General features: G+C 45.5%; 1 protein-coding gene across 1 annotated transcript in view; it reads left to right on the top strand.

Annotated features, from left to right (window-relative positions):
• The window catches only part of SYT9 (synaptotagmin 9), a 215,756-nt gene extending 203,277 nt beyond the window's left edge, over nucleotides 1-12,479 (top strand). Inside the window, exons 8-11 of the mRNA XM_031933823.1 lie at nucleotides 8,508-8,599; nucleotides 8,999-9,166; nucleotides 10,598-10,727; nucleotides 12,267-12,479. Coding sequence (XP_031789683.1) covers nucleotides 8,508-8,599; nucleotides 8,999-9,166; nucleotides 10,598-10,727; nucleotides 12,267-12,479 — 603 coding nt within the window. The remainder of the gene's footprint in view (nucleotides 1-8,507; nucleotides 8,600-8,998; nucleotides 9,167-10,597; nucleotides 10,728-12,266) is intronic.
• The last annotated feature ends 10,494 nt before the right edge of the window (nucleotides 12,480-22,973 follow it).

Here is a 22,973-nt window from a genome sequence, read left to right as displayed (position 1 = left end):
TAGTATTAAGAGGTGGGAAACAATTAGGTTATGAGGGCTCTGCCTTCGTGAATGGGATTAGTGCCCTCATAAAAGGGGCCCAAGGAAGCTTGTTTGTCCCTTCTACCATGTAAGGACAGAGAATGATGGCCTCATCCATGAGGCAGAGAGCTAGCACTCACCAGACACCAAATCAGCTGGCTCCTTATCTTGGACTTTCCAGCCTCAAGGACTGTGAGCAATAAATTTTTGTCATTTCTAAATTATCCAGTCTAAGATATTTTGTTACAGTAGCCCAAAAGGACTAAGACATCCCCCTTAATGACTGGAGTCAGAATCACATCAAGAAATAAGGCTGAGTTGGAGCCAGCAACATTTATTCGCAAGAGAAAGACAGGAATTGGACTGGCTGCAGAGAGGTCCACAGACTCAGAGACCATCCACCTCAGCTATAGCACAAGGCTCAGTACTGTATTTCTAGTGTTAGGGCTCAGCGCTGTATTTCCAGTGTTAGTGCTATTCTCAATTCTGTCCCTAGTTCTTGCTACTGAGGAACTCCATACACAGCAGGACAGTCTTTTGCTGTGCCATGAATTCAAACACAATCTGTAAAGACAGTTAAGGAAGCTACGTCTGTGCTTGGGTGCCTTAGAGAACTGTTGGCTTGAAGTAATAAGAGAAATGTCTGGGCTGGGTAGTCCTCAAAGACTCCCTTGTGGTTCAAGATAACAAAATATAAAGGCTGAGCATCTCGTGCTCCCAACCTAGTTCTAGAAGCATCTATGGAGGGATAGTGAGTGGAGCTCTCTATGGCAGTGATTGCGTCTAATGAAGGAACCAAAAGCCAGGCAGGGATTAGGGTGGGCTTCTGGTTTTAGAAAACATGATGGTAGAGCTCTTCATAGGAAGTTTTTAAGATCAAGGTAGGATCCTGCTTGTAGGATCCTAGCCTGGCAGTCTGGATCAGCCTGGTAGTAGATGTAAAGGGTGTGGAAGCTGGACTCACTTTGGCACACAAGGTCCAGGAATGAGTTGACAACCAGGGCCCTGTGGCTATGGAAGATTGTATCACATGACCCCAAAGCATGGCAGAGCAGCCAGGGGAGCAGTTCTGCCTCTCTACCTTGGGCCTGCAGGGTGACATCAACATTGATAACATTGAAGGCATGATGTTGTCAATATTTATTACAAGCACACTTATAATCTTAAATTTGCCCTTTATCCTAGCCTCTATGGTGCCTATTGTATTTATGGGTGAGTAGTTGGAGGTGACAGAATATATATAACCTTTCAGCTGCATTTAAAATTTTATGTTTCTTAAAGTTACAGAAAGTTTGTTCCCAGGATTAGGGCTAATGGCTCTTCTCCTGCTCCTTACAGATAATGTGGCACTTCCATTGCCTAGTATGGAACCAATATATCACACGAATGTGTGCTTACCTAGAACTAGTCTTATATCAGGAATGAGGATCCAGGGATCCTTGCAAAGAAAGAAGTAATAATTCAGAGAAACCCTACACTCTCAGGATAGGAAGGGGGAAAATCAAGGATCCTGCCATCAACCAAATGGTTTGAGTCCAGGCAGAATCTAAACCATCACTCACAGTGTGCCATCCGCTCCAGCACCTACCCTCCTGATTCTTTTGCAGGTCAGCAGGCATGAAAGAGTTAATAGCAAAGGCCATAAGAAATTTGCTTACTATTATAGAGAAATCACTTTTAGTTCAGTTGCTGCTGCCAGAGGAGATACTTGATAGCAAGAGAGGAAATAATAAGGAAGAAAAGGACTTTTGAATCACATGACAGTCTTCAAGGACTACTCAGCCCAGATGTTCCTCTTATTGCTTCAAGCCAATAATTCCCTAAAGCCCCCAAGCACAGATGTAGCTTCCTTCACTCTCTTTACAGATTGTGTTTGAATTCATGGCAGACCAGGAGACTGTCCTGCTGAGTATGGACTTCCTCAGTAGCAGGAACTAGGGACAGAATTAAGAATGATATAACATATGTGAAATAACTGAAATAACTGTATTCCATAACTGGAAATACAGTGCTGAGCCCTGTGCTGTAGCTGAGGTGGATGGTCTCTGCACTTTAAAAGAGAGTCCTTGACAAACTACAGATAAAGACTGATATAGCTTCTTGATTAGAAAATCAGCCGAAAGGCCGGGCGCAGTGACTCATGCCTATAATCCCAGCACTTTGGGAGGCCACAGTGGGTGGATCACTTGAGGTCAGGAGTTCAAGACCAGCCCAACTAACATGGTGAAACCCTGTTTGTACTAAAAATACAAAAAGTAGCTGGGCATGGTGGTGCACGTCTGTCATCCCAGCTACTTGGGAAGCTGAGGCAGGAGAATTACATGAACCCAGGAGGCAGAGGTTGCAGTGAGCCAAGATTGTGCCATTGCACTCCAGCCTGGGCAACAGAGCCAGACTTCATCTCAGAAAAAGAAAAAAAAAATCAGCTGAAAAGACCAGAAGAGAACTCCATGAGACAGGGAATAATGGTGAGACAGGACTATTATAGGAGAAACAGATCTGGGCCAGATTCAGGACTTCACGCATTCCAATTTTAGAGAGGAGGGCTTGGAAGTTAAGGACTGAGCCCTTCCACCATCACTACCCACTCCATGCTAAGAGAACATTAGGTGGCCTCTGTGTTTAAGACACTGTGCTGCTGAGCAGGACATGCTTGCTCTTGAGGTGGGAAGGGTGGTAGGTGACATAAGGTTCCTTCCAGGCAGTAAAGAAGCTGAAGAAAGGGCAGGTTATAGAAGTGTTGGTGCAGCAGCCAGCCACAGGGAAAGGAATTTGGTGGCCTTGGAGGGAGGGAAAGTGGGGGCAGTATCTTTAGTAGGATTAACATAGATTTGCATTTGAATTGTAAAATGAGAAGTTGCTTAGTCTGATCCCAGACTGAGGGTCCATGGTGCTCGTATGTGTTTCTAGATTATTTGTAATATGTTGTTTATATGCATGTATATGTACAAATGTAAGAGCTCTTAGCAAACTTAAGCATACACACAAAGGCTTAAATTACTTGTTTAATACAGTGGTGTCCAGTTGGGTTTTTGTTTTTTGGTTATTTATTTATTTATTTTTTTTGGCCAAATTCTTTAATGAAGTCAAATCTAATTTGAAAGTTGAATGTCTAAAACAGATAAATGGAAGAGCTACTGGGATCGAAGCAGACAAATTGAGAAAAGCAAAATCATTTAATCAAAAAGGAAGACATGACACAGCTCAACTTCCTGGTGGACAACCTCAGTTGTGCTGTTGTTACTAGTGTCTAACAGGAAGAGGAATCTAATTCCAGCTAGGCCACTTAGAACTGCTGAGCTTGAGCGAATTATCTTCTCTCTCTGAGGATTCATTTCCTCCTCTGTAAAATGGGGATATTAGTAGCTGGTTTTAGATAACTATCTGTGGACGATTAAATGATATAACATATATGAAAGCACCTAGCATAGTATCTGGTGAAAGCAGTGAAAGATGTTGGACAAGTGTTTGTGTCCTTTCTGCAGCCAATTAAGATTCTAGGAAGCTGTAACTCTACCCATACTGGCTTTCCAGTAGCTTAATTTTTATTGTTCTATTGTAGTGCTTAAATAAGGATAACTTTTCCAGAGATAGCCCAAGTTTCTCATTTCTCTGGCTTTTGGAATTTCCAGTGCTTCACAAAGACTTAGTGTTAAGAATGTAAGATGTAGCACAGTATTTCAATAAGTCCCTAGTTCTACATGGAAGGGAGCAGTGTGCCTCAAAAGTTCTTGGCATTGATTCACATTTAGATATACATTTCAATCATAACATGGACATAAATATAAAACTGAAACAACAGTTTCATGAAATTAATACACATAACATAATGCACTTTTTTATTTTTTTTATTAAAAATAGACTACTGGTCACAATCATTAAATTAATTTCACAAACCCATAATGGGCCACTGCCATTGCACTGGCTTTGCACAAACCCATAATGGGCAGCAGCCCATTTTTGAACACACAGAGTATTCAAAAAACACTGTGTGATATGCACTTTGAAAACGACCGCTGCATTTTGATCCAGTGTGGGAGTGTAAGAAGGAAATGTGGACTCATAACTAACTGCACATATTTTTAGGACCCTCTAGAGTGATTTTTTTTTCTGAAAATCCAGAATTCTAAAATTGTCATCACATATCTTCACTGGAAATTAATGTCGTCTCTTGGTTTTAGCTTCTCTGCATAGAACACTACATGCCTGAGTTTGTGTTGCCACATTTGCATGGGCACAAATAAGTTATTTTTACCACAAATATTTAACTTTCCAGTTTGGAGCTGTGCTGTGCTTAGCCTAAACAGCATAGAGAGACCAACTGTGTTTATAATTAAAGAAAAATGCTGTGCAAAGCCACAGAAGGAAGGAAGAGGCAATTCTTGTTGGAGGTATGTGTCACTGCTATGAAGGGGTTCCCTGAGGTGCTTGACTCCACGTGGACTCCTTCATTCCTGCCAGGTTGCAAATACTACAACAAGTGCTGTGGAGAGAGAGATGAAGATGTAGCACCTGCCTGTAAAAAGTCTGGTGGGGGAGTCTGACAGGAAATTGTTCCAGTGTAACAGTGTCAATCATATAATTGGTGCTTTCAAATTTTGTATAGATGGGAGAGTTGCCAGCCCTCCACAGGGGAGAGGGTGGTAACCAGAGACACATGCTGACCCCACTTGAGCAGGCTCTTGGAAATACGGAAATCCTTCCCAATAGGGAAGGAAAGGCTGAAGATACAAGAGAGAGAGGGGATAACTGGTGTATGGCTTTGACCCGGAGACACGTGGCCCAGCTCTTCTCACAGAGCACACAGGATGCTCTGCCCTCCTACAGCAGGCACATCAGGGCCCCATCTCATCTTTGTGGTGTATGGAAGCAAATGTTACTCCATGGGCAGGATTCAGAAGCAGTCATGTGCTGCTCTTAGGACAAGGGCAGAGGACTCAGCATTAATGCAATGCTTTCTATCACCTTTCCCAACTACCAGAACTTTGGCCCACCCATCATCTGCCTCCTCTTTCCCAGGTCTCTTGGTGCCCAGGTTTTCTCACATACTTGCAGCACTCTCTGGTGTCCTGGAAGCAGTTCTGCCCTCTTCCAACCTGGCTTAGCCTTGAAAGGGCCACTTTTTTTCACATTGGTGCAGGTAGGTCTTTTGCCACCATCCAAGCCTTATTCCTATTCTTCTATCAACTTTTGTCAGCTTGTATGGAAGAATACATCCCCTCCCCAATGCTCTGCTGTGCACACTGAAACTGCCCTTCTCAGATCTGAGCCCCGCCCCTGTCATCCCATGTACCTCCTACATCCCACCCCTGACTCTTGGATGTCCCACTTCTGTTCAGACTTCATCTCTGATTTTAGCATCAGATACAGAAGCTTTTTCCTGCTAAGTCCTCTCCTCCCAGATCTAATTCACAGCCTCTAGTCCAGCTGTGGGCAGTCTTTGAGCGTTTACTCTAAAGCTCTAAGGGACCCAAAGGTGATGCAAGAGCCACCTCCCACCACTCAGAAAGAAAACACTCATTGTGTCCATTTGGCTTCAATCAGACAAACCCAAGACATTCAGAGGGATGAACCAACCTGAAAAAAAAAATCCCTAAATGTCTACTTTAACAGAGAGGACAAAGTTTCAGGAAAGAATGGAAGAAAGTATAGAAACTGGAATTATACAAACTAGTAGGGGCATGGAGGCATGCACACAGCATAGAAGAGAAGGAAGTCACTCTTTCTGCTTCAGTGTCATGATGGCGTGAGACCCTGACCAAGAATGTAAATTTAAACCTTCTGGGAAGCCTTGTTCTGCCCCAGCAGACAAACAAAAGGAGGCTGAGAAGAGTCAGTGTCAGGGCCAAGGTGGACTGATAGGAAGGAGGAGCATGTCTAATCTCAAGCAGCCTGCACTTGTGCAAGGACACAGCCAGGAACACTGGGACACACCTGCCAAGGCTGCCAGAGAAGCATTTCATTGGAGTGGACCCTCAGGCCAAGCCACAGGAATTGCAGTCAAGCAACATCAAGTCAAAAGACAGGCTGCAAGGTAGGAGGTGAAGACATGAGCAGAAGGCTGGAGAGATTGAGCAGAGACTTCAAAGATGGAAATCAGACTTTAGCAAATGAGAGGTCAGGACAAGGAAGCAGGGATGTGTCACAGAGCAGACAAGAGGCAGAGCCCACCCTGGAACATGTTACTCACGATGCCTACCATCTCAGCCTCCCCTGCATGCATGTACAACTTCACCCCTAATATCTGTTGAACAGGCAGCCCTAACCACCATGGTTTGTAAAATGTGTATCCCTGGCCACAGGTGATTGGATCAAGATGGGGACATGCTCCCAGAAACCTGTTTATGGGCAGTCCAGTGACTTATGACATGGCCTGGCACTCCAAGGTGAGTTGGGTTGATTAGATTACGCCACCAAACTTAGAAATGTCAGGGAAATGAAGTGATCATAGTTCCTTCTCTTAGACTTCTCTAAGAATCCATTTCTATTATTGTTCCATGAGTATTTTATTATAGAACACCATAAGCACTCCCATCTAGACTTTTATTGAACTACCTTGAGTGAGCCTCTATTCCCGTACAACCTGAAGACTCACCAGAACACGTATGGACTTGTAGCTGTCCAGAAGCACAGTGATGAATGGTGTGTTTGGCTACTACATTTGTTTTCACATAGTTTCCCATGGTTTAGAAGTGCTGAAGATGAAACCTTAAAATAGTTGGAACCCCCCGCCCCAAGTAGAACAGAAGCTGGAATTAGCAAAATAACACAAATAGGCATGAGATTCATCCTACTGGGAGGAAGTCACACTTACAGGAAGAGAAGCACAAATGAGGGAGGACCCCCGCTCACTTGAGTGTACAAAAAACGCTTCGTTTAGAAGCTCAGAAAGATCACAGTTAGTGACTTTTCCTAGAGGGGGTATAAGAAGTTTCATGGAGACCCAAAAGGTCTGATGGCAAGATACCCTCCCAATGTTGAGTAAGGCGCTATAAAGAGTCTGCCAAAACTATTCAAAGCCACTGCTTCTCATGGACATAAACATTCCACCAGGAGTGAACATGGCAGTATTTTTTGAGTGAAAAAACGAAAGATGTGAGAATACAGATGGTATTTTCATTGCTTCTTCCTACTGCCCTTTAGAACTCTAGAAGACTGAAGAATATCTAAAGATGATCAGTAGTGGACTCACAAGAATAGGTTGATGTTTAGAATGAGGTTCTGAAACACAGCTTAAGATACCAGAATAAATTATTCTAGCCAAGAGTGCAGAGAATCTTACAAAGGCATGAGGGACTATGTTGCTTAGTGATTGATTAGCTGATCTCATCAAGAGGATTTAAAAACTGATACCAAGAAGAAGAGTAAGACAACACAATAAAACAGACAACCCACAAGACGAGTTGCTATGAATGACATCTGGTGGGACGTGGAAAAAAAGGGTTCCAGGACAGGAGGTTTCCAGTGATTCACAGGAGATAAGATTGAATCCTAGGATGGCCTTGGGTGTCCTAATGCATCCTGCAGAGAGAACAAATAGAATAACCCAGGACAATGACCACAGCCTTGTAGGTATAACTGTCACCCAAACATGTCAACAGACCACTTAGAAGCAGACAGATTAATGTGCTATACATGCCTGAAGAGCTGGGTACCTAAGGTTGAAAACTCATTGATATGCATATTGTGAGCATTAGCAGAAATGAGCCTGCCAGGAGCGTATGACAGGTGGAGAGGTGAAACTCCTAAAACAAATCAAAGCACTAGTACAGAGACAAAAATCCAGTGGTGAGGGAGAAATCCTCTGAGCAGATGTTTCCTGGAAGTCTTCTTTGGTTAAAGACAAAGTGAAAACTTCTCCAGTATTAGAATACTTTTGATGTAATAAACAGAAATCCTGACACAAACTAGATTGAACAAAGAAAGTGTAGCATCTGGACAGAGTGTCTGGAGATAGGATTATAGATTCTGTAGTTAAGGATGGGGGCTTCAGGGATTGTAGATTCTGTGGTTAATGATGGTATCAGGAACACCAGTTCTTCCCAGGCTACTGGGCCATCCTTCCTTCCTTTCGATTCATCTTCAGGTTGGTCGCAAGATGGATGCACATCTAGGCATTGCATCCAGACATGAAAGTATCCACAGGAAAATGTACTTCTTGTAGCTCTCGTTAAGAGCAGGGAAAAAATTATTCAAGTGCCCAGCAAACTGGCTTCTTACACATCATGGCCAGAAGTACACCAATGTTTGAAGCAGTCACTGGCAAAAGGAATGGGACTGTATGGGCCAAACAGGTTCAGCCCTGAAGATGGATCCCTTCTTCTGGGACACCAAGAAAAACACCATCCCCTTCTCCCCTGGCAATACCCAGCCAACCTTCCAGTTATGACTCTCCTCCACAGGCACCCGATTTCTTCTCATGACAACTCTGCACTCCATTATCCACCTTCCTGGAAGCAAACCATTCTGTAGCCTATTCCAAAAAGCTCAAGCCAGCACATATACCACAGGGCAGCAAACCAAATCTGAATCTCAAAGCTTGCCAGACCAGCAAAGCGCCCACTGAGAAACTCTCCAGGTAAGAGATGGTCCCAGCAAACCCACCGCTTCCTGCCATGTCTCTGCACATGCCATCAACACTCTACTCTCCAGTGAAAATGGCTGAGGGGAGGAGTTTTTCCTCTACAGACCCAACGCTGCCATTTCCCACCCCTGTGGTGGGACTTGAGGAGGGGCTGGAGAACACGTCTCCACACACACACGGCTGTGGTCTGCTCTTGGCTCTCTCTTCCCACTCTTCTGCAGTGCAAACCAGGGTGGAGGATGATGTGAGACCCGACTTTTGGAACACCTGTCCTTTCAAGAACCAGAGAGTCAAAACGCTTCAGGCATGTTTGGAGTCCTAGAGAGCTCAGCAGAGGACTCGTGCTGCCAACACTGTGACTGTAGACTATTTCTCTGGGAATTGGGATTTCAGCTCCTCTCTCCACACACCTTCACCCCCAGCCCTGGGCACCCACTTCAGCAGCTCCCCACTCAAATTAGTCCCCCTCCTGTATGACACTGGGCTTCTGACACTGGCTGAATTCCTGTCAGCCATTGTCTCCAGTCCTGGGGCTCTCAGTGTCTCCAGATACTCACATGGGTAATGGGTTCCTTGACTCAATGCCAAGTATCTGTCTCCCAAAGAGCAGTAGCGCTTTCCTAGGGCCTCAGCCATCAGCTCTGCTGCCCTTTGCTGCCCTCCCCTGGCCATTAGCATCACTGCAGGTAACTCTTCAGGACTCTGATGGGTTCATTGATACCTCGATTCGATAAACACTTATTTAGGGGCCCTCTGTACCACGCGATGTCCAGACACTGAGGATTCAGTGATAAAAATACATGGCACCTGTCTTCCAGGAGGAAAATGAGAGAGAGAGAGAGAGAAAAGGAGAGAGAGAGAGAATGAATGAATGAATGAATGAATGAATGAATGAATGAATGAGAATGAAAGAAGGAATGAGAATGAGAGGACTTTTTGAATGGGAATGAGTGGATTCTGGTGTGCCCTTGTGGAAGTCTCGATTTGCTCGTTGTTCTGCAGTCCCCACTGCCTAACACCTTCACCTGAAAAGGAATCCACTGGCTTCGCCTTTGGAAGTGGAGTTGGAGAATTTATTTTAAACCGAATATTTCTGAGCAAGTGCAAAGCACCCTACCCGGCACTGGAGGTATAATGGGGAAATGCTGGTCCCATCCCCCACAGAATTTACAATCTGGCTGAGGAAATAGACATAAGAAAATAATAGAGATTGTTTAATAACAGTTATGGTGTTACCTGGTACTGTGTTCTGTCTTAGTAATACCTAGCAAGAGCTCCACACAACAAGGATAGGGCATGATGTCCGTGTTTTAGGGGGTAAAGGAGTGAACCACAGAGGCCACAGTCGGTGCACACAGTAGGCACCTCAGGAAGTGCTGAATGCATGAAAGAGGCTGCAGAGCAGACAAGGTTCCTGGGAGCCAAGGCCAGTGTCTCCAGCCAGCTCAGCTGAAATCAGCAGCTCATGTGCTCCGTTCTTCACCTGCAGCATCCTGAAACTCTCTTCTACCCAACCACCTCATCTCCAGGTGCATATCCTAGTGTCCCAGACAGGACTGTTGGCAGGTTCCAAGTCAAGTGAAGGATAATTCAAGAGCCACAGTCCAATAGTGCAGGAGCCATATCTGCTCTATTTGTCATTGTATACCCAATCCTTCACATAGTACCTGGCACATAGGAGGTACTCTATAATTCTGTGATGGTTGTTGAATGAATGCATGGATTTTGCATAACTATTCAGGGAGGAGCTTAGCTTCTACAGAGAATTTGGTCATGATTGGATTCATTTGATCAGTGGAATCAGCCATTCCAGTTTACTATAGCCAAAAGTAGATTTAGAACCTAATTTGGCCTATTGGCTACCAAAAGGGTACAGACTCTGAGTTGTAGTGAGACCCCAGTCTACCTGCAGGCCTACGAGGGCTCCCTCATCCTCCCTGGGCTGAGATTTAATAGTGCCTCTTTTTGCTCAGTCTGCTCTGTGGTCCTCAGGATGAGAGATCAGTATGAACTTATCTTCCTGGGGGAGGAAGAGGGGTTTCCAGCTGCAACGAGAGAGCAGCGTGCAGTGACAGTGAAGCACCAGGATGTAGAACAATGCTGCAAGAACACATTCCCTGAGGTTTGGGAATAACCTTCTTCAAGGGCTGTGCTCCCTTTTTGACGAGTCCTAGTGGGCCTCTGTGCTGGTAGGGACCAACTTTTCCTCAGCGATCCAGTGGAGGCTGCAATGTATTTTGCTTAAAACTACAGCTGGTTTGTAATTTTGGCCTCAGACAGTAATTACAGCTGCTGGGGCTCCTTGGAGAGATAATTACGGAAAGAATTCAGCATATTCATTTTATCTACACACTTAACCATCAATTAAATCATTACCATCTAATCCTATTCCAGAGTCTGGAAATGTTCTGTGAATATATAATTTTGAAGGCACTGAATTTTGTTTTCAGATGGTTTTAAGTGAAAAATTGTCCAATTTCCATAGCCAATGGAGGTTTTCTCTATGAAAGCAGAGCCAAGAGTATCTCCTGGCTTGTGGTTGCTGCCTCCCTGGGGGCCTGCACCACATAAAGGGCCAATCAGGAATGGATTGATAGGGGGGAGCTGGGACTTTGCCTTTGATCTCCCATGGAGTTTGTGATTTTCCAAAGCAGGATTAGCACTGGGACTTAGAGGTCAGTGGCTGGGGACAGACTAGAAGGTGACTTGTTTTGCCAAGGAGCTTCCAGGAGAGTCTTCCCCTGCTGGGATTCTGCTAGGGCCCTGGGCCGTCATCCGCTTATGAAAGCCGGGATGGGGTCTTTTCACTTTGGGAACCCAGGAGGAGACAGTGTGGTATTTAAAAGCATGAGTGCTGGAGCTGGCTTCATATTCTGGCTTTGCCATTTTTGAGCTGTATGTCCTTGAGCAAGTTTCTAAATTCCTCTAAACCTCAGGTTATTCTACTCTTTAGCAACACAACAATAGATCCTACCTCAGGGAGCTGTGTGAGACTTAAGTGAAAAAATGAATGTAACATATTTAACACAGCATCTGGAACTTAATGGATGCTAGGTAAACTTTGATAATTGATATTATTTAACATACATGTATGCAAAAGAAAAGGAGAGAAGCAGAAGGGAGAAATCAAATGTCCAAAAATGTGCTTCAGCGGGAACTAGGGCCTCTGAAAGCACATGTGGCATGGGCTGGGGCTGCCCCTGGGCTTCGCTGTCCAGCCGTGGACTCCACGGGCACTCTCTGCTCTCTCTGACCTTGAATTCCCTTGGGGATGGTCCCCTGGGAGCCTCTGACTGCAGTCCCCCTCTGCACCCCTCCTCTCTGACCCTGCCCTCTCATGGCTCCAGCCTGGTGCTTCTCCAAAAACCTTGCTGCACTGCTGGCCCCCTGAATATGCCTGCTCTCCTCCTACACTTCCAACCAGCCTTTTCTCTCTTTCTGATGGGCTTTTACTGGCTGACAGTGGGACATAGTCATGCCTCAAGTTTCTGACCTAAGTCACTTTTGTTTTTTCCTACACCACACAAAGCAGCATCTGCGAAGATGGCCCATAGGGATGCAACTGCTTCCTGGCCTCCTTCAGCCAGGGAGGCACTTTTTCTAAAAGACAGGAGTCTTGGGCTGAATCCTCTTCAGACTATGCCTAATACTGGAATCCCAGAGGCACTGTCTATACAGTGGGGCCCTGGGGAAGTCTCCTCTTTGTGAGCTGACTCTTCCAGATGGCTGTACTAGTCCTCTGGCTGGTGTCTGGGCTCAGACCATCCTACCCTACGGCCCACAGCACGTGGTTCCTGTGCTGAAGTTACTAAAAAGCCCAGTTCTTGTAGCTGGCATAGGACTGGTCACAAGACTGGCTTTTGCCCTGGCATAAGCAGCCTCTATGTGGGAGCCCCAAGCTGGGAACCAGCCCCAGGCACAGCATCAAGTCCACGTGCCAGACTTGCCTGGAAAATACCCACTTGACCTTATAGTTGTGCCTATCGCCAAGCCAAGGGCTGCAAGGGAAATGAGAAGCTCCCAACTGCTGAAATCATGGAGCTGGAATATCAAGTCTCTGTGTTCAAGGATAATCATGGTTATCGTTGGAAGGACTGTACAGTGAAGACTAATTTTTAACCACCTCTGAGAGTTGTAAGAATTAAATAAGTTAATAAATGCAGAACACTTACAAGAGTGCCTAGTGCCTAATGTTTGCTCAATGGATATTAGCTATTATTAGTATCATTATTATTAAAGGAGAAACCAGGCTTCATGAGGTTTATGGAGTCTTGGCCAGAAACACTGATTCTCCTGCTTTGCGAACTCTCAGGAGGGCTTACTCTTGGACTGGTCCTCTTGTCCAGTGATCTCTGGAGCCAGTGACAACATAACAACTTCCCGATCCCAAACATTAGCATGTGGTACCACAGGCACCAGAGGATGGTCTTTTAAGAACCTAGATCCTAGCGCTTCCCAGAGCAAGGAAAGAAAAAACCCTCCCTGGCCATCCCCCCAGCCCCTCTGCCTTCATTCCCTCAAGGGGAAGCAGGAGGTGACAGCAGCAAGCTCCCTCTCCAGAAGCGGAAGACTAGTACCCTCATTTCTCCTTGCTTCTCTTCCCCTCCTCCTGAAGAACGTGTGTAGGTTGTTCCTGCCCTGCCTATCTGTCTGTGAGCCCACTTTGGTCCCTGGTCAGCTCCGCAGGCCTCCTGCAATCACTGCTGAATCATGAATGATCCACTGGGCAGTAAGGACCCAATCCCTGAGGGGAGCTTGGGAGAGAAGCATGGGATACACCAGCATCACCAGGGCTGTCCACTTCAGGGCCCAGAGGCATGCATCCTGGTGCCCTTTTGCTTCAGTATTTGCAGTTTGGCAAATGGAAGTGTGTGTGTCTGCAGAGCTGGTGAGGTCACTCTGTCTGATGGACCACTAAGGCTTTCCAGTGCTCTGGAACTGTCTGATTCAGAGTCTGATCAATCTCGCCCTCGTATCACTGATTCTCTGAGCAGGGACAGATGTGGCCACCTTCCTGTGCCATAGTGAATACCTCAGGGAACTGCCAGCCCCCTTCACGACTCACCTTGGTACCTTACTCCAATTCTCTGTATTTATCTCTGGCTCTCCCTGGCTTCCTTTTGTAGGTTAGAACCCAAGTTCCTTAGAGGGCACACAGAGGCCTTCACAACCTGGCCCCTTTCTATCTTGAGGCATAGCCAATCACTGCCTCTGAACATTTTATGCCCCAGCCCCAGCACACAGACCACTTCTAGGACCCTGGCAGCACTACTTTGCGGTGCCACTTTGCTTTTGCATGTGCTGTTCTCTTTGTCTGCAATAGCTACACAAAGCTCCCTCACAAACATTTACTTCCTTTGAACTCAACATACAGATAACGTTTTCTCTGTATATATATCTTTGTGATAGCTCCCATAATGTTATTTTGCAATTTTGTGTTGGTTTTCCTGAATAAACTATGAGTTCCTTGAAAACAGATACTGTATCTCATTCATCTCCGAATCCTGAGACCATTGTGTAGGCCCCAGCACACAACTAGGTGCGCAGTGTTGGCTGAATGAGATCAAGAGGGTGGGCTCAGCTTCCCATGTGCTCAGCATGAAGTGTGCAAACTCATTCCAGACTCACAAATTAGGGATCCTTCATTGACAATCATTGTATGGTTTCAGAAGATGGCACATTCAAACGTCTACACTCTAAGCTGAATGAAAAACACCCTCACCAACAGCATCTCATGTTTTGCTTAACAGCATGAGCTCTACCTCTCTGGAGGGGCTTTAAGCAAAGCCTTGACAGTCTGCAAGGAAAGAATTACCACTGGGCTTGGGGTCCTATGAACTTCGGGATATTTCACAAATATCCCAAATATTGTCGAGACAATCTAGTGACTTTGTGAAACTGAAGAGAAATTGGGAGGCCTTCTCTCCGAAGGGCTTCAGAGCCATCTGGTTCTATCTGAGATTTATTCTGAATGCAGCCTTTACAGTGAGAGGGTGCCATACTCAGGTTCAGGGATCTGGCTTGAGGCTTGGGGAAAACATCATTGCCTTTGATGGCGCCTGCTAAAAGCAGTGTGGATACAGGCACCTCATGCAGATCTTCTCCATTCAGGGCTCCAAATCCCTGCTGCGGCTCGCCTCAAGGCGGAACAGGGTAGCAGCACACACCTCCTGCTCCAAGGATGACAGCATCCGCTGTGAGTGTGCCGCTTTAGCAAGATGACTGTGCTTTATTTATTGCAATTTCACGCTACGATTATGCACGTCAATCTGCTGAAAATGGCAACTGTGGCCCCTGTGTGTCCCATGTTGTATGATGTGTGGTTCTGCTTCCCAGACATACTGAAATAGTTTGAAAAAGTGGCAAACCCTGCTCTACAGAGCAAAAAGAATTATCTCAAAATAACTCACTTTTCATAGGTCTTCAAATGTAATTCTTTAGCAGGCACAATGAGGGAGGGGCAGGGACTCTCCAGCTTCCCCAGAGACCTGAACCCCACTTTTCAGTCGTGGCTTCACAGTGGATGGGTCAGCACTAAGGATGAGATGGCTGCCAGGCCCGGTTGACTGGGGTGGGGCAGATTCAGGGCTTGAGGTGGAAAGGAAAACTGGGAGCAGCAGGGGCTTAGTCTTCACAGGATGAAGGAGGGTGGCCAAGGGTGTTGCTGATGGAACCAGGGAGGAGAAGCCAAGACTCAGAGGGTTATGAGAAAGTGGAGAAGCAAAGGCATCAAGGAGCCAAAGAGCCCAGGCATGGTGGCTCACACCTGTAATCCCAGCACTTTGGGAGGCTGAGGTGGGAGGGTCACTTGAAATCAGGAGTTCGAGACCGGCCTAGACAACATGGCAAAACCCTATCTCTACTAAAAGTACAAAAATTAGCTGGGCGTGGTGGTGGGTGCCTATAATCCCAGCTACTAGGGAGGCTGAGGCACAAGAATCACTTGAACCCAGGAGGCAACAGTTGCAGTGAGCCAGCCTGGACAACAGAGTGAGACTCCATCTCAAAAAAAAAACAAAACAAAACAAAAAAAAAAACAAGGAGCAAAAGCGACAACCTCGCCAGGCCACCCTGAGATACATAGATGCATGGAACGTGAGGGACTAAAAGGCCTCTTGAGAGTGCTACAAAGAAAGTGTTGTGACTTCAAAGGAGAAGCAGGATTCAGCTGAAGTGAGAAAGTGGATAGAAAGCTTACATAAAGGATTAAGGATGTAGGGGAGGTAGGCATGGAGCACCAGAGGAGGGCTGGAGACAGTGGAAGGGAGAACTGGTTTGGAGAAGGGGAAGTACAGGGCAGGATATGATGACAGTAGAGACAAGAGAGGCAACTGGACTGGGGGTGTGGAAAGCACAGCCTGCCAGGTTTGATCTCAAGGGGCAAAGTCTGCTTCACCCAGAGGAAGCAAGGTGACCAGGCTGTCCTAGAAAATAAAGCCACAGTCATCCTCAGACCAGCTGTTCTCCTGGAGCTGTTTGAGAGAGGGCCTGAACTGTTTCTCCTCATGTACCCATTTATTCATCCATTCCCCAGTGTTTGTGAGCACTGGGTCTGGTGGGCCCCTGCTCTTCCCTCCACCTTAAACCTTCTCCTGCCTGCCCAACTACCATACCCTCCCCTGTGCCCAGCTAAGTTCTCAACTCCTGTCTGCCTTCTCCCTGATGCCAGTCAGGATGCCACTCCTCCCAAGTAGGCGTGCTTTGCCTGTAATATGATCCCTCCAGTGAATAACAATCCAATGTTAGATTTTCTACTCTATCCAGGCCACTGTGCTCAGCGCTGTACAGGCATCCCTAGTTTAGCTGTCACCCTGTGAAGTAAACAGTTTTGTCTCCCCAGATAAAAGAAACTGAGGCTTAACTAATGTATCCAACATCATGAGACAAATAACTGGCCGAGCTGTCAGATTAAGGTAGATGGTATTATTTCTTCATTGTTATATGCCCCGCCACACTCTTGTCAGGGTCTTGACTCCTCCAGTGACTTAGGACTCGGGCCTGTGATTTGCTTTGATCAACAGAATATGGCCGGGCGCGGTGGCTCAAGCCTGTAATCCCAGCACTTTGGGAGGCCGAGACGGGCGGATCACGAGGTCAGGAGATCAAGACCATCCTGGCTAACACGGTGAAACCCCGTCTCTACTAAAAATACAAAAACTAGCCGGGCGAGGTGGTGGGCGCCTGTAGTCCCAGCTACTCGGGAGGCTGAGGCAGGAGAATGGCGTAAACCCGGGAGGCGGAGCTTGCAGTGAGCTGAGATCCGGCCACTGCACTCCAGTCCAGGCGACAGAGCGAGACTCCGTCTCAAAAAAAAACAAAAAAACAAAAAAAAAAACAGAATATGAATGGATGACAACATGCCAATTCCACATGTTTCTACTCACCCCCTTGAACTTTTAGCATCTGTCATGGGAATAACATGCCCTGGAAAACAGGGGCTTCTTCAGCTTGGTCCTGGAACAAGACAATGCAGAAGTAGATCTCTACCTGTCTGGCAGAGCTGCAGCCAACCACAAACTCGTCAGCAAGAAATTAGCATGTATTGTAAGCAACTAAGATTTGGGGGTTGTTATTGTAACAAAAGCTGACTAAATACAGATTTAAACTCACAGTGTTCTTCCATCTCAGTGCTTGTTGGGCATAGCTACCAAGCTTATTCAGGTCCAAATGTGGACTTACTTCTCTCCACCTGTTAGGAAAGGCTTTCTCTCTTCATTGTTTTATCATCAAGATGAATCTCATAACCTATTGGAGTTCCAGTTTAACTTTTCTTTTCCTTCTCTTGCCCTCTCCCTGGAAAAAGTTTTACACATGCTGATACATGTCAGCAAACCTCTCAATCTCACTTCTGTGCTGGTCAAGCAGCTTTGAAGACACAGCTATGCCAATCAGAGAACAACCAGTTTCTGGCTTGGTCAGTGTAGGGATCACACAGTAATGCTAGTTTTAAAAGACTTTTCCTTCTCAGCTGTTATTATTCAGCTCACTTAACAATTAAAACTGGAACAATGCCTTAGAATTTTAAAGAAAATTATTTTGTTTCCATCCTGCTGGCATAAAGATTCATCATCCTTTATGACTTCACATTCCCAAATGATTTGGGATGTAGGTTTTTTGCTAATGTACTTTCAGTTGTTTTGCTTCTGATGTTTCCTCCCCACCTAACCAAATGCTTCAAAATAACCATAATTTCTAAACCCAGTAGGACATGCACTGAACAATATGCAGTAAAATTTATTAACAGAAAGCCCTTTGTTTTTAAAACTCTGAAAGTTAATGGAATACTCTTTTTTACTTTAGAAGTCATGCTATATTCTGTGTGGTTTTCCCACAGATGTGTTTTAAATGTTGCATTCTGTTAAGACTAAATTTTATAGTTGCAAAGATTTTATTCCTCCAAAGCAGAACATAATTTTCCCTCATTATCTTAGCTTGAAAAGGCCTGAAGTGAAAATGTATGACTTTGCTTATGCAGCTTTTCTTCTCCTCTTCAGATAAAAGAACCACATTTTCCTTTGAAGACTCATCCCCTCTTCCCCCTCTAACCATGTAGTTTGGGTAGAGGTATCCACATCTTCAGCTCCAGGAGCGTCTTTGCATCTCCCCAGGCTTAAGCCCAGTCATCACATTCAGGGATTGGTTCAGGGTGAGTGTGTGACCCAATTTAGGCCCAGGAATTTTGTTGGAACTATCAGGAAAAGTCACACCTTTCCACTGGACTTGAAGCTGTGAGGATGTAAATGTGGAGTTGCTGGCTGCTATCTCACCATCAAAATAATAGACTGCACTCCAGGATGGAGTGAAACAAAAGAAAGCATACTTGAGAAGTGGAGAAGGTGATAATGAGTCCTGATGATGCTGTCTGAACCTCTGGATCCAGCTGTGCCTGAAACTGTTTCTTGCAAGGGACTAGCATGTACCTCATAACCAACAACAATAAATCTGACATTGCTGCTCATTGGATCCCAACTCTAGAGAAGGAGATAGCTAGAAAATTAGTCTGCACACATGAAAGCAGAGAAAATATACACAAAATACCCAGTTGTTAATTTTAAAATGTGAATGAGCAATCAAGGGTCACTGAGTAAGACAGAACTGACAGCATTACAGGTTTATATTTAAACACACACACACGCACTGAGGAAACAAACAATGATAAGAAATCAAATTCAAATGTGAAATAAATCAAAAGCATAATAGTCTTAAGTAATTAACATCTAGAAAATCTACTCATAAGCACTTCTGCTTGTTGCCACATTGGCCTCAAGTATTAGATAAGAATGTCCTGGCTCCCAGAGGCCTTCTCACTCCTGATTCTGTTCCCTGCAGTTCTACTCACTCAGAAAAGCTGCTCTCTGACTCTATCCACTGCTTCTTTCCACAGAGGTATGAGTATGTAAGTTGGGCCCATTTCAAAGGCAATCTTCTCCCATCTTCTTGTGTGATGTCTTGAGAGGCTATTCTAAAGAAGTTCTAATTTTTGACAAAGTTTTGCTTCTACACAGCCAAAATGATCTCACTGGGGCTTTGACATGTTGCTCCTGGTCTATCCATTAGGACAGCTCTGAAAGTCCCCCTCTCTTCCAGAGTGCTTTTGTTTTTGTTGTTGCCTTACCCATAGTCCTTTCAGAGAGACTAGTCCCTAGAGCAGAGCATAAATTCCATACAAGATAGCAATGGAGCCAGTTGCCCAGAGAGCTTTGAATGGGACAGTTATCACAACCTGAGTCAAGTAGAATGCTTTAGGTTTCTAGGAACAGAAAACCTAACTCAAACTCCTTTTTATGAGATGAAGTTTCGCTTTTGTTGCCCAGGCTGAAGTGCAATGGTATGATCTCAGCTCACTGCAACCTCCGCCTCCCAGGTTCAAGTGATTCTCCTGCCTCAGCCTCCCAAGTAGCTGGGATTACAGGCATGTGCCACTATGCCTGACTAATTTTGTATTTGCATTAGAGACAGGGTTTCTTCATGTTGGCCAGGCTGGTCTTGAACCCCCAACCTGAGGTGATCCCCCTGCCTCAGCCTCCCAAAGTGCTGGGATTACAGGTGTGAGCCACCATGCCCAGCCCTGAAACTCCTTTAAAGAATAAAATGAGGCCAGGCACAGTGGCTCATACCTGTAATCCCAGCACTTTGGGAGGCTAAGGTGGATGGATTGTTTGAGCTCAGGAGTTCTAGACCAGCCTGGGAAACATACTAAGACCTCCATCTCTACAAAAAAATAACAAAAATTAGCCAGGCATGGTGGTGTGCCCACTATGGGGAGGAGTGGGTACTGTGAGTACAAGCTGGGAAGATACTCCAAAGTGTTTCCCTAACCCCTAAGAGCCAGCCATTGGCTTATCTATCATCAGTTCCCATGACTATCTTCAGTTGTCCTGGTCTCTAGCATGCACACATTCATTCAGCCAGTGTTTGTTGCACCCCGCCATATGCTGCATGCTATTCCCAACACTGGGAATAAGGTGTTGAGCAAGGCAGTGGAGGTTGCATTCTGATGGAGGGAGACAGGCAAACTGAATCCAGTTGAACAGAAAATAGGTCATCACAAGCTGGAGGATGCAAATACAACAGCAAGATGTGACAGCAGTGATGGGGCACTCCTTTGTCCTGGGTAGCTGGGGAAGGCCCTGAGAAAATGACACTTTCCCTGACTGACCAGAAGCAGACAGCCAAGCAAAGGCCTGAGAAGTGCGTTTCCATCACGGAGCAGATGGCCAGCACACAGCTCTGGAGCAAGGACCAGGGAGGCCTGTCCAGAAGTAGAGAGGAGGCGGGCGTGGCCAGGACCATGAGCAACGAGAGGTAGAGTTGTAGGAGAGGAGGTCGAAAGGGAGACAGGCCAGGGCGCAGAGGGCATGGCCCCTACGTTCAGATCTCACTCTCCCTCCTCAGGAGCACCAGGGAAGAGGCCTTAAGCCCAGTCTCCTTCAGCAGGCACCCTCTGCGGTCTCCTCTGCTTTGACAGGCCAGAGGCTCCCAGCTGGCCAAAAGGGCTTAGCTTCCCCACAGGGCAGGATACCAATCCCTAGGTCCAGGTAAGTTGCCCCTTTTCTGACATTGCTGCTCCCCAGTCCTTTTTCTTTCCTTTCCTTGCTACTTACCTGATTTCCAGCCCTTGATGAGATTCTAAGCCTCCAGCTCCCTGAATCACCCTTCATTTTAATACTCAAATACCCTGAGTCCTCACCCTTTTCGCTCTAGCCCTTAGTTGATTTCTTCCACCAATATGTCTCTGTGGTGGCCTGAGGAATGGTCTTTTATGCTTGTCATGATTCCAGATGATGCTTACCATTTCTGCTCCCCGCTGCACTCCAGGCTTCTCTACGGCCATCTTTAGAGGCTTTCAGCTGCTTCTCCCAGCCACCATCTTCTCCCTGCCCTATCCCCCTATCCTATCCCAAGCACAGACACAGTCCCTTTCCCCATTCCCCCAAAGCATGCAAATGCCAGACTGTAGCATTTAATGAAGAGTTCCTCAGGGCTGGGGATAACACGAGTGAATTATATGCAATATAATTGCAGACATTGCAAGTAACTGAAATTGAAAATTCTATAGCCAGGGAAAGAAACATCCATCTAATATCATAATTGTCTCTGTGAATAGGAAACTGCCTACGGGAAACACATTTTACATGGTTATGCAGAATAACACAGCCTGTCATTCTGAGATAGGACCTGGCCGTTACCTTTAATAACCTAAAGCCCCTGATACCTACCCAAAGAGCTGTTTCCCGAGGGCCCCAGCACACTGTCTTGCAGGTGATTTCTTCACTAGGGTGCCAGGCTGAGGAGATGTGTGAAGCTAAAGTCAGCTTGAAATCAGCTTTCTCTCCACTCACCAAGTGGTGAATTTGCATGGAGGAGGCTTCTGTTTCTAAGTCACACAAAGGCCCAGTGCTAACAGTATGGTTGAGAGATACATGCCGTGGCCTACTATCAGCCACAGTATACAGAGAACAGCAGATACACAGATGAGAGACAATGAATTCGGCTAATAGGTTTTATTTGTTTTGACATTGTGAGTATCTTTGAAATGAAAAGCTGATAGTTGGAATAGTGCCAAAAATGTTAATATTATTAATAACATACCAATAAAAGCCTCTAAACCTTTAAGGGTAAAAGAAAGTTTCTTATCTTATATCCTCTTTTCAAACAAAAACATTTAAGGGCCTTTGTTTCTGTCTCTTTCTCTCACTGAGAAAAAAAAAGCAAGCTGTAAGACAATACATTTTCTAAAATTAGCACATATTTAACTGACTTTTCAAAATCAAGTTCTTTTCAACCTATTAGATGTGTATATTCCATACAACATCCCAATGTTTAAGTTAATTTTTTTTTTTTTTTTTTTTTTGAGACAGATTCTTGCTCTGTCACCCAGGCTGGAGTGCAGTGGTGCCATCTAGGCTCACTGCAGCCTCCACCTCCTGGGTTCAAGTGATTCTCCTACCTCAGCCTCCTGAGTAGCTGGGACTACAGGCACCCGTCACCATGCCTGGTTAATTTTTGTATTTTTGTATTTTTTTTTTTTTTTTTTTTTTGTAGAGATGGGATTTTACCATGTTGCCCAGGCTAGTCCTGTACTCCTGGGCTCAAGCGATCCACCCACCTTGGCCTCCCAAAGTTCTGTGATTACAGACATGAGCCACTGTCCCTGGCCCATTTAAGCTAATTCTGAGACTTTTTCCCAAATAGAGAAAAACACATCTGTAAATCACAACTGGAAAAAGAAAGGAGAGCATGAAGGTCCTGGGAAAGGGATGAAGGCCCCTGCTTGAGGACTGCATGGGGTTGGTATTCAGTCCCTCATGGTACCACAATAGGCTGTGCATTCTACAGCTGCTCTTCGTGGCCTGTGTAAATTCTGAGCAAAAATGACCTTTCCCTGGGTCATGTCTGCTAAAGCAAGTATCACCATCCGGTCAGATGGGGCTGATCCCAGCAGATGCCCAAGAAGGAAGTCACCCACTGTCTGTAAGTCCTACATAATCCTCAGGGTTCATTTTAGGTGCCACCTCCTGCATGAAGTCTCTAGTGAACAATGCCCCATTTGGAATGAAGTACTCCCTTAATAGTTTGATTGTATTTATATTGTATTTGATTGTACATTGACCACTTATCACCTCTCGTTTTTATTTTGTAGTTAGTTAGATACGTCTGTCTTCTCTCCTGATGTGGACTCCTTTAGGTCTGGGGCATAGGGTCTGTCAGTGCCCACTGAACTGACTTTTAGTTGATTTGGGCTTACTGCAGACCTTTACTACACGTGGCAATTGAGCTTTTGCTCTCTGATCATGGAGAAGTTTCTAGTATGCAATAGTCAGGAGGCAGGAGGGGGCTGGTCAGTGTGTAAGTACCTAAGGGAGGA

This window comes from Piliocolobus tephrosceles, chromosome 13 (genome assembly GCF_002776525.5).
Source record: "Piliocolobus tephrosceles isolate RC106 chromosome 13, ASM277652v3, whole genome shotgun sequence".
Classification (NCBI taxonomy): domain Eukaryota; kingdom Metazoa; phylum Chordata; class Mammalia; order Primates; family Cercopithecidae; genus Piliocolobus; species Piliocolobus tephrosceles.
The sequence above is the reverse complement of the archived record's forward strand: the minus strand, read 5'-3'. Positions and strand labels throughout refer to the sequence as shown.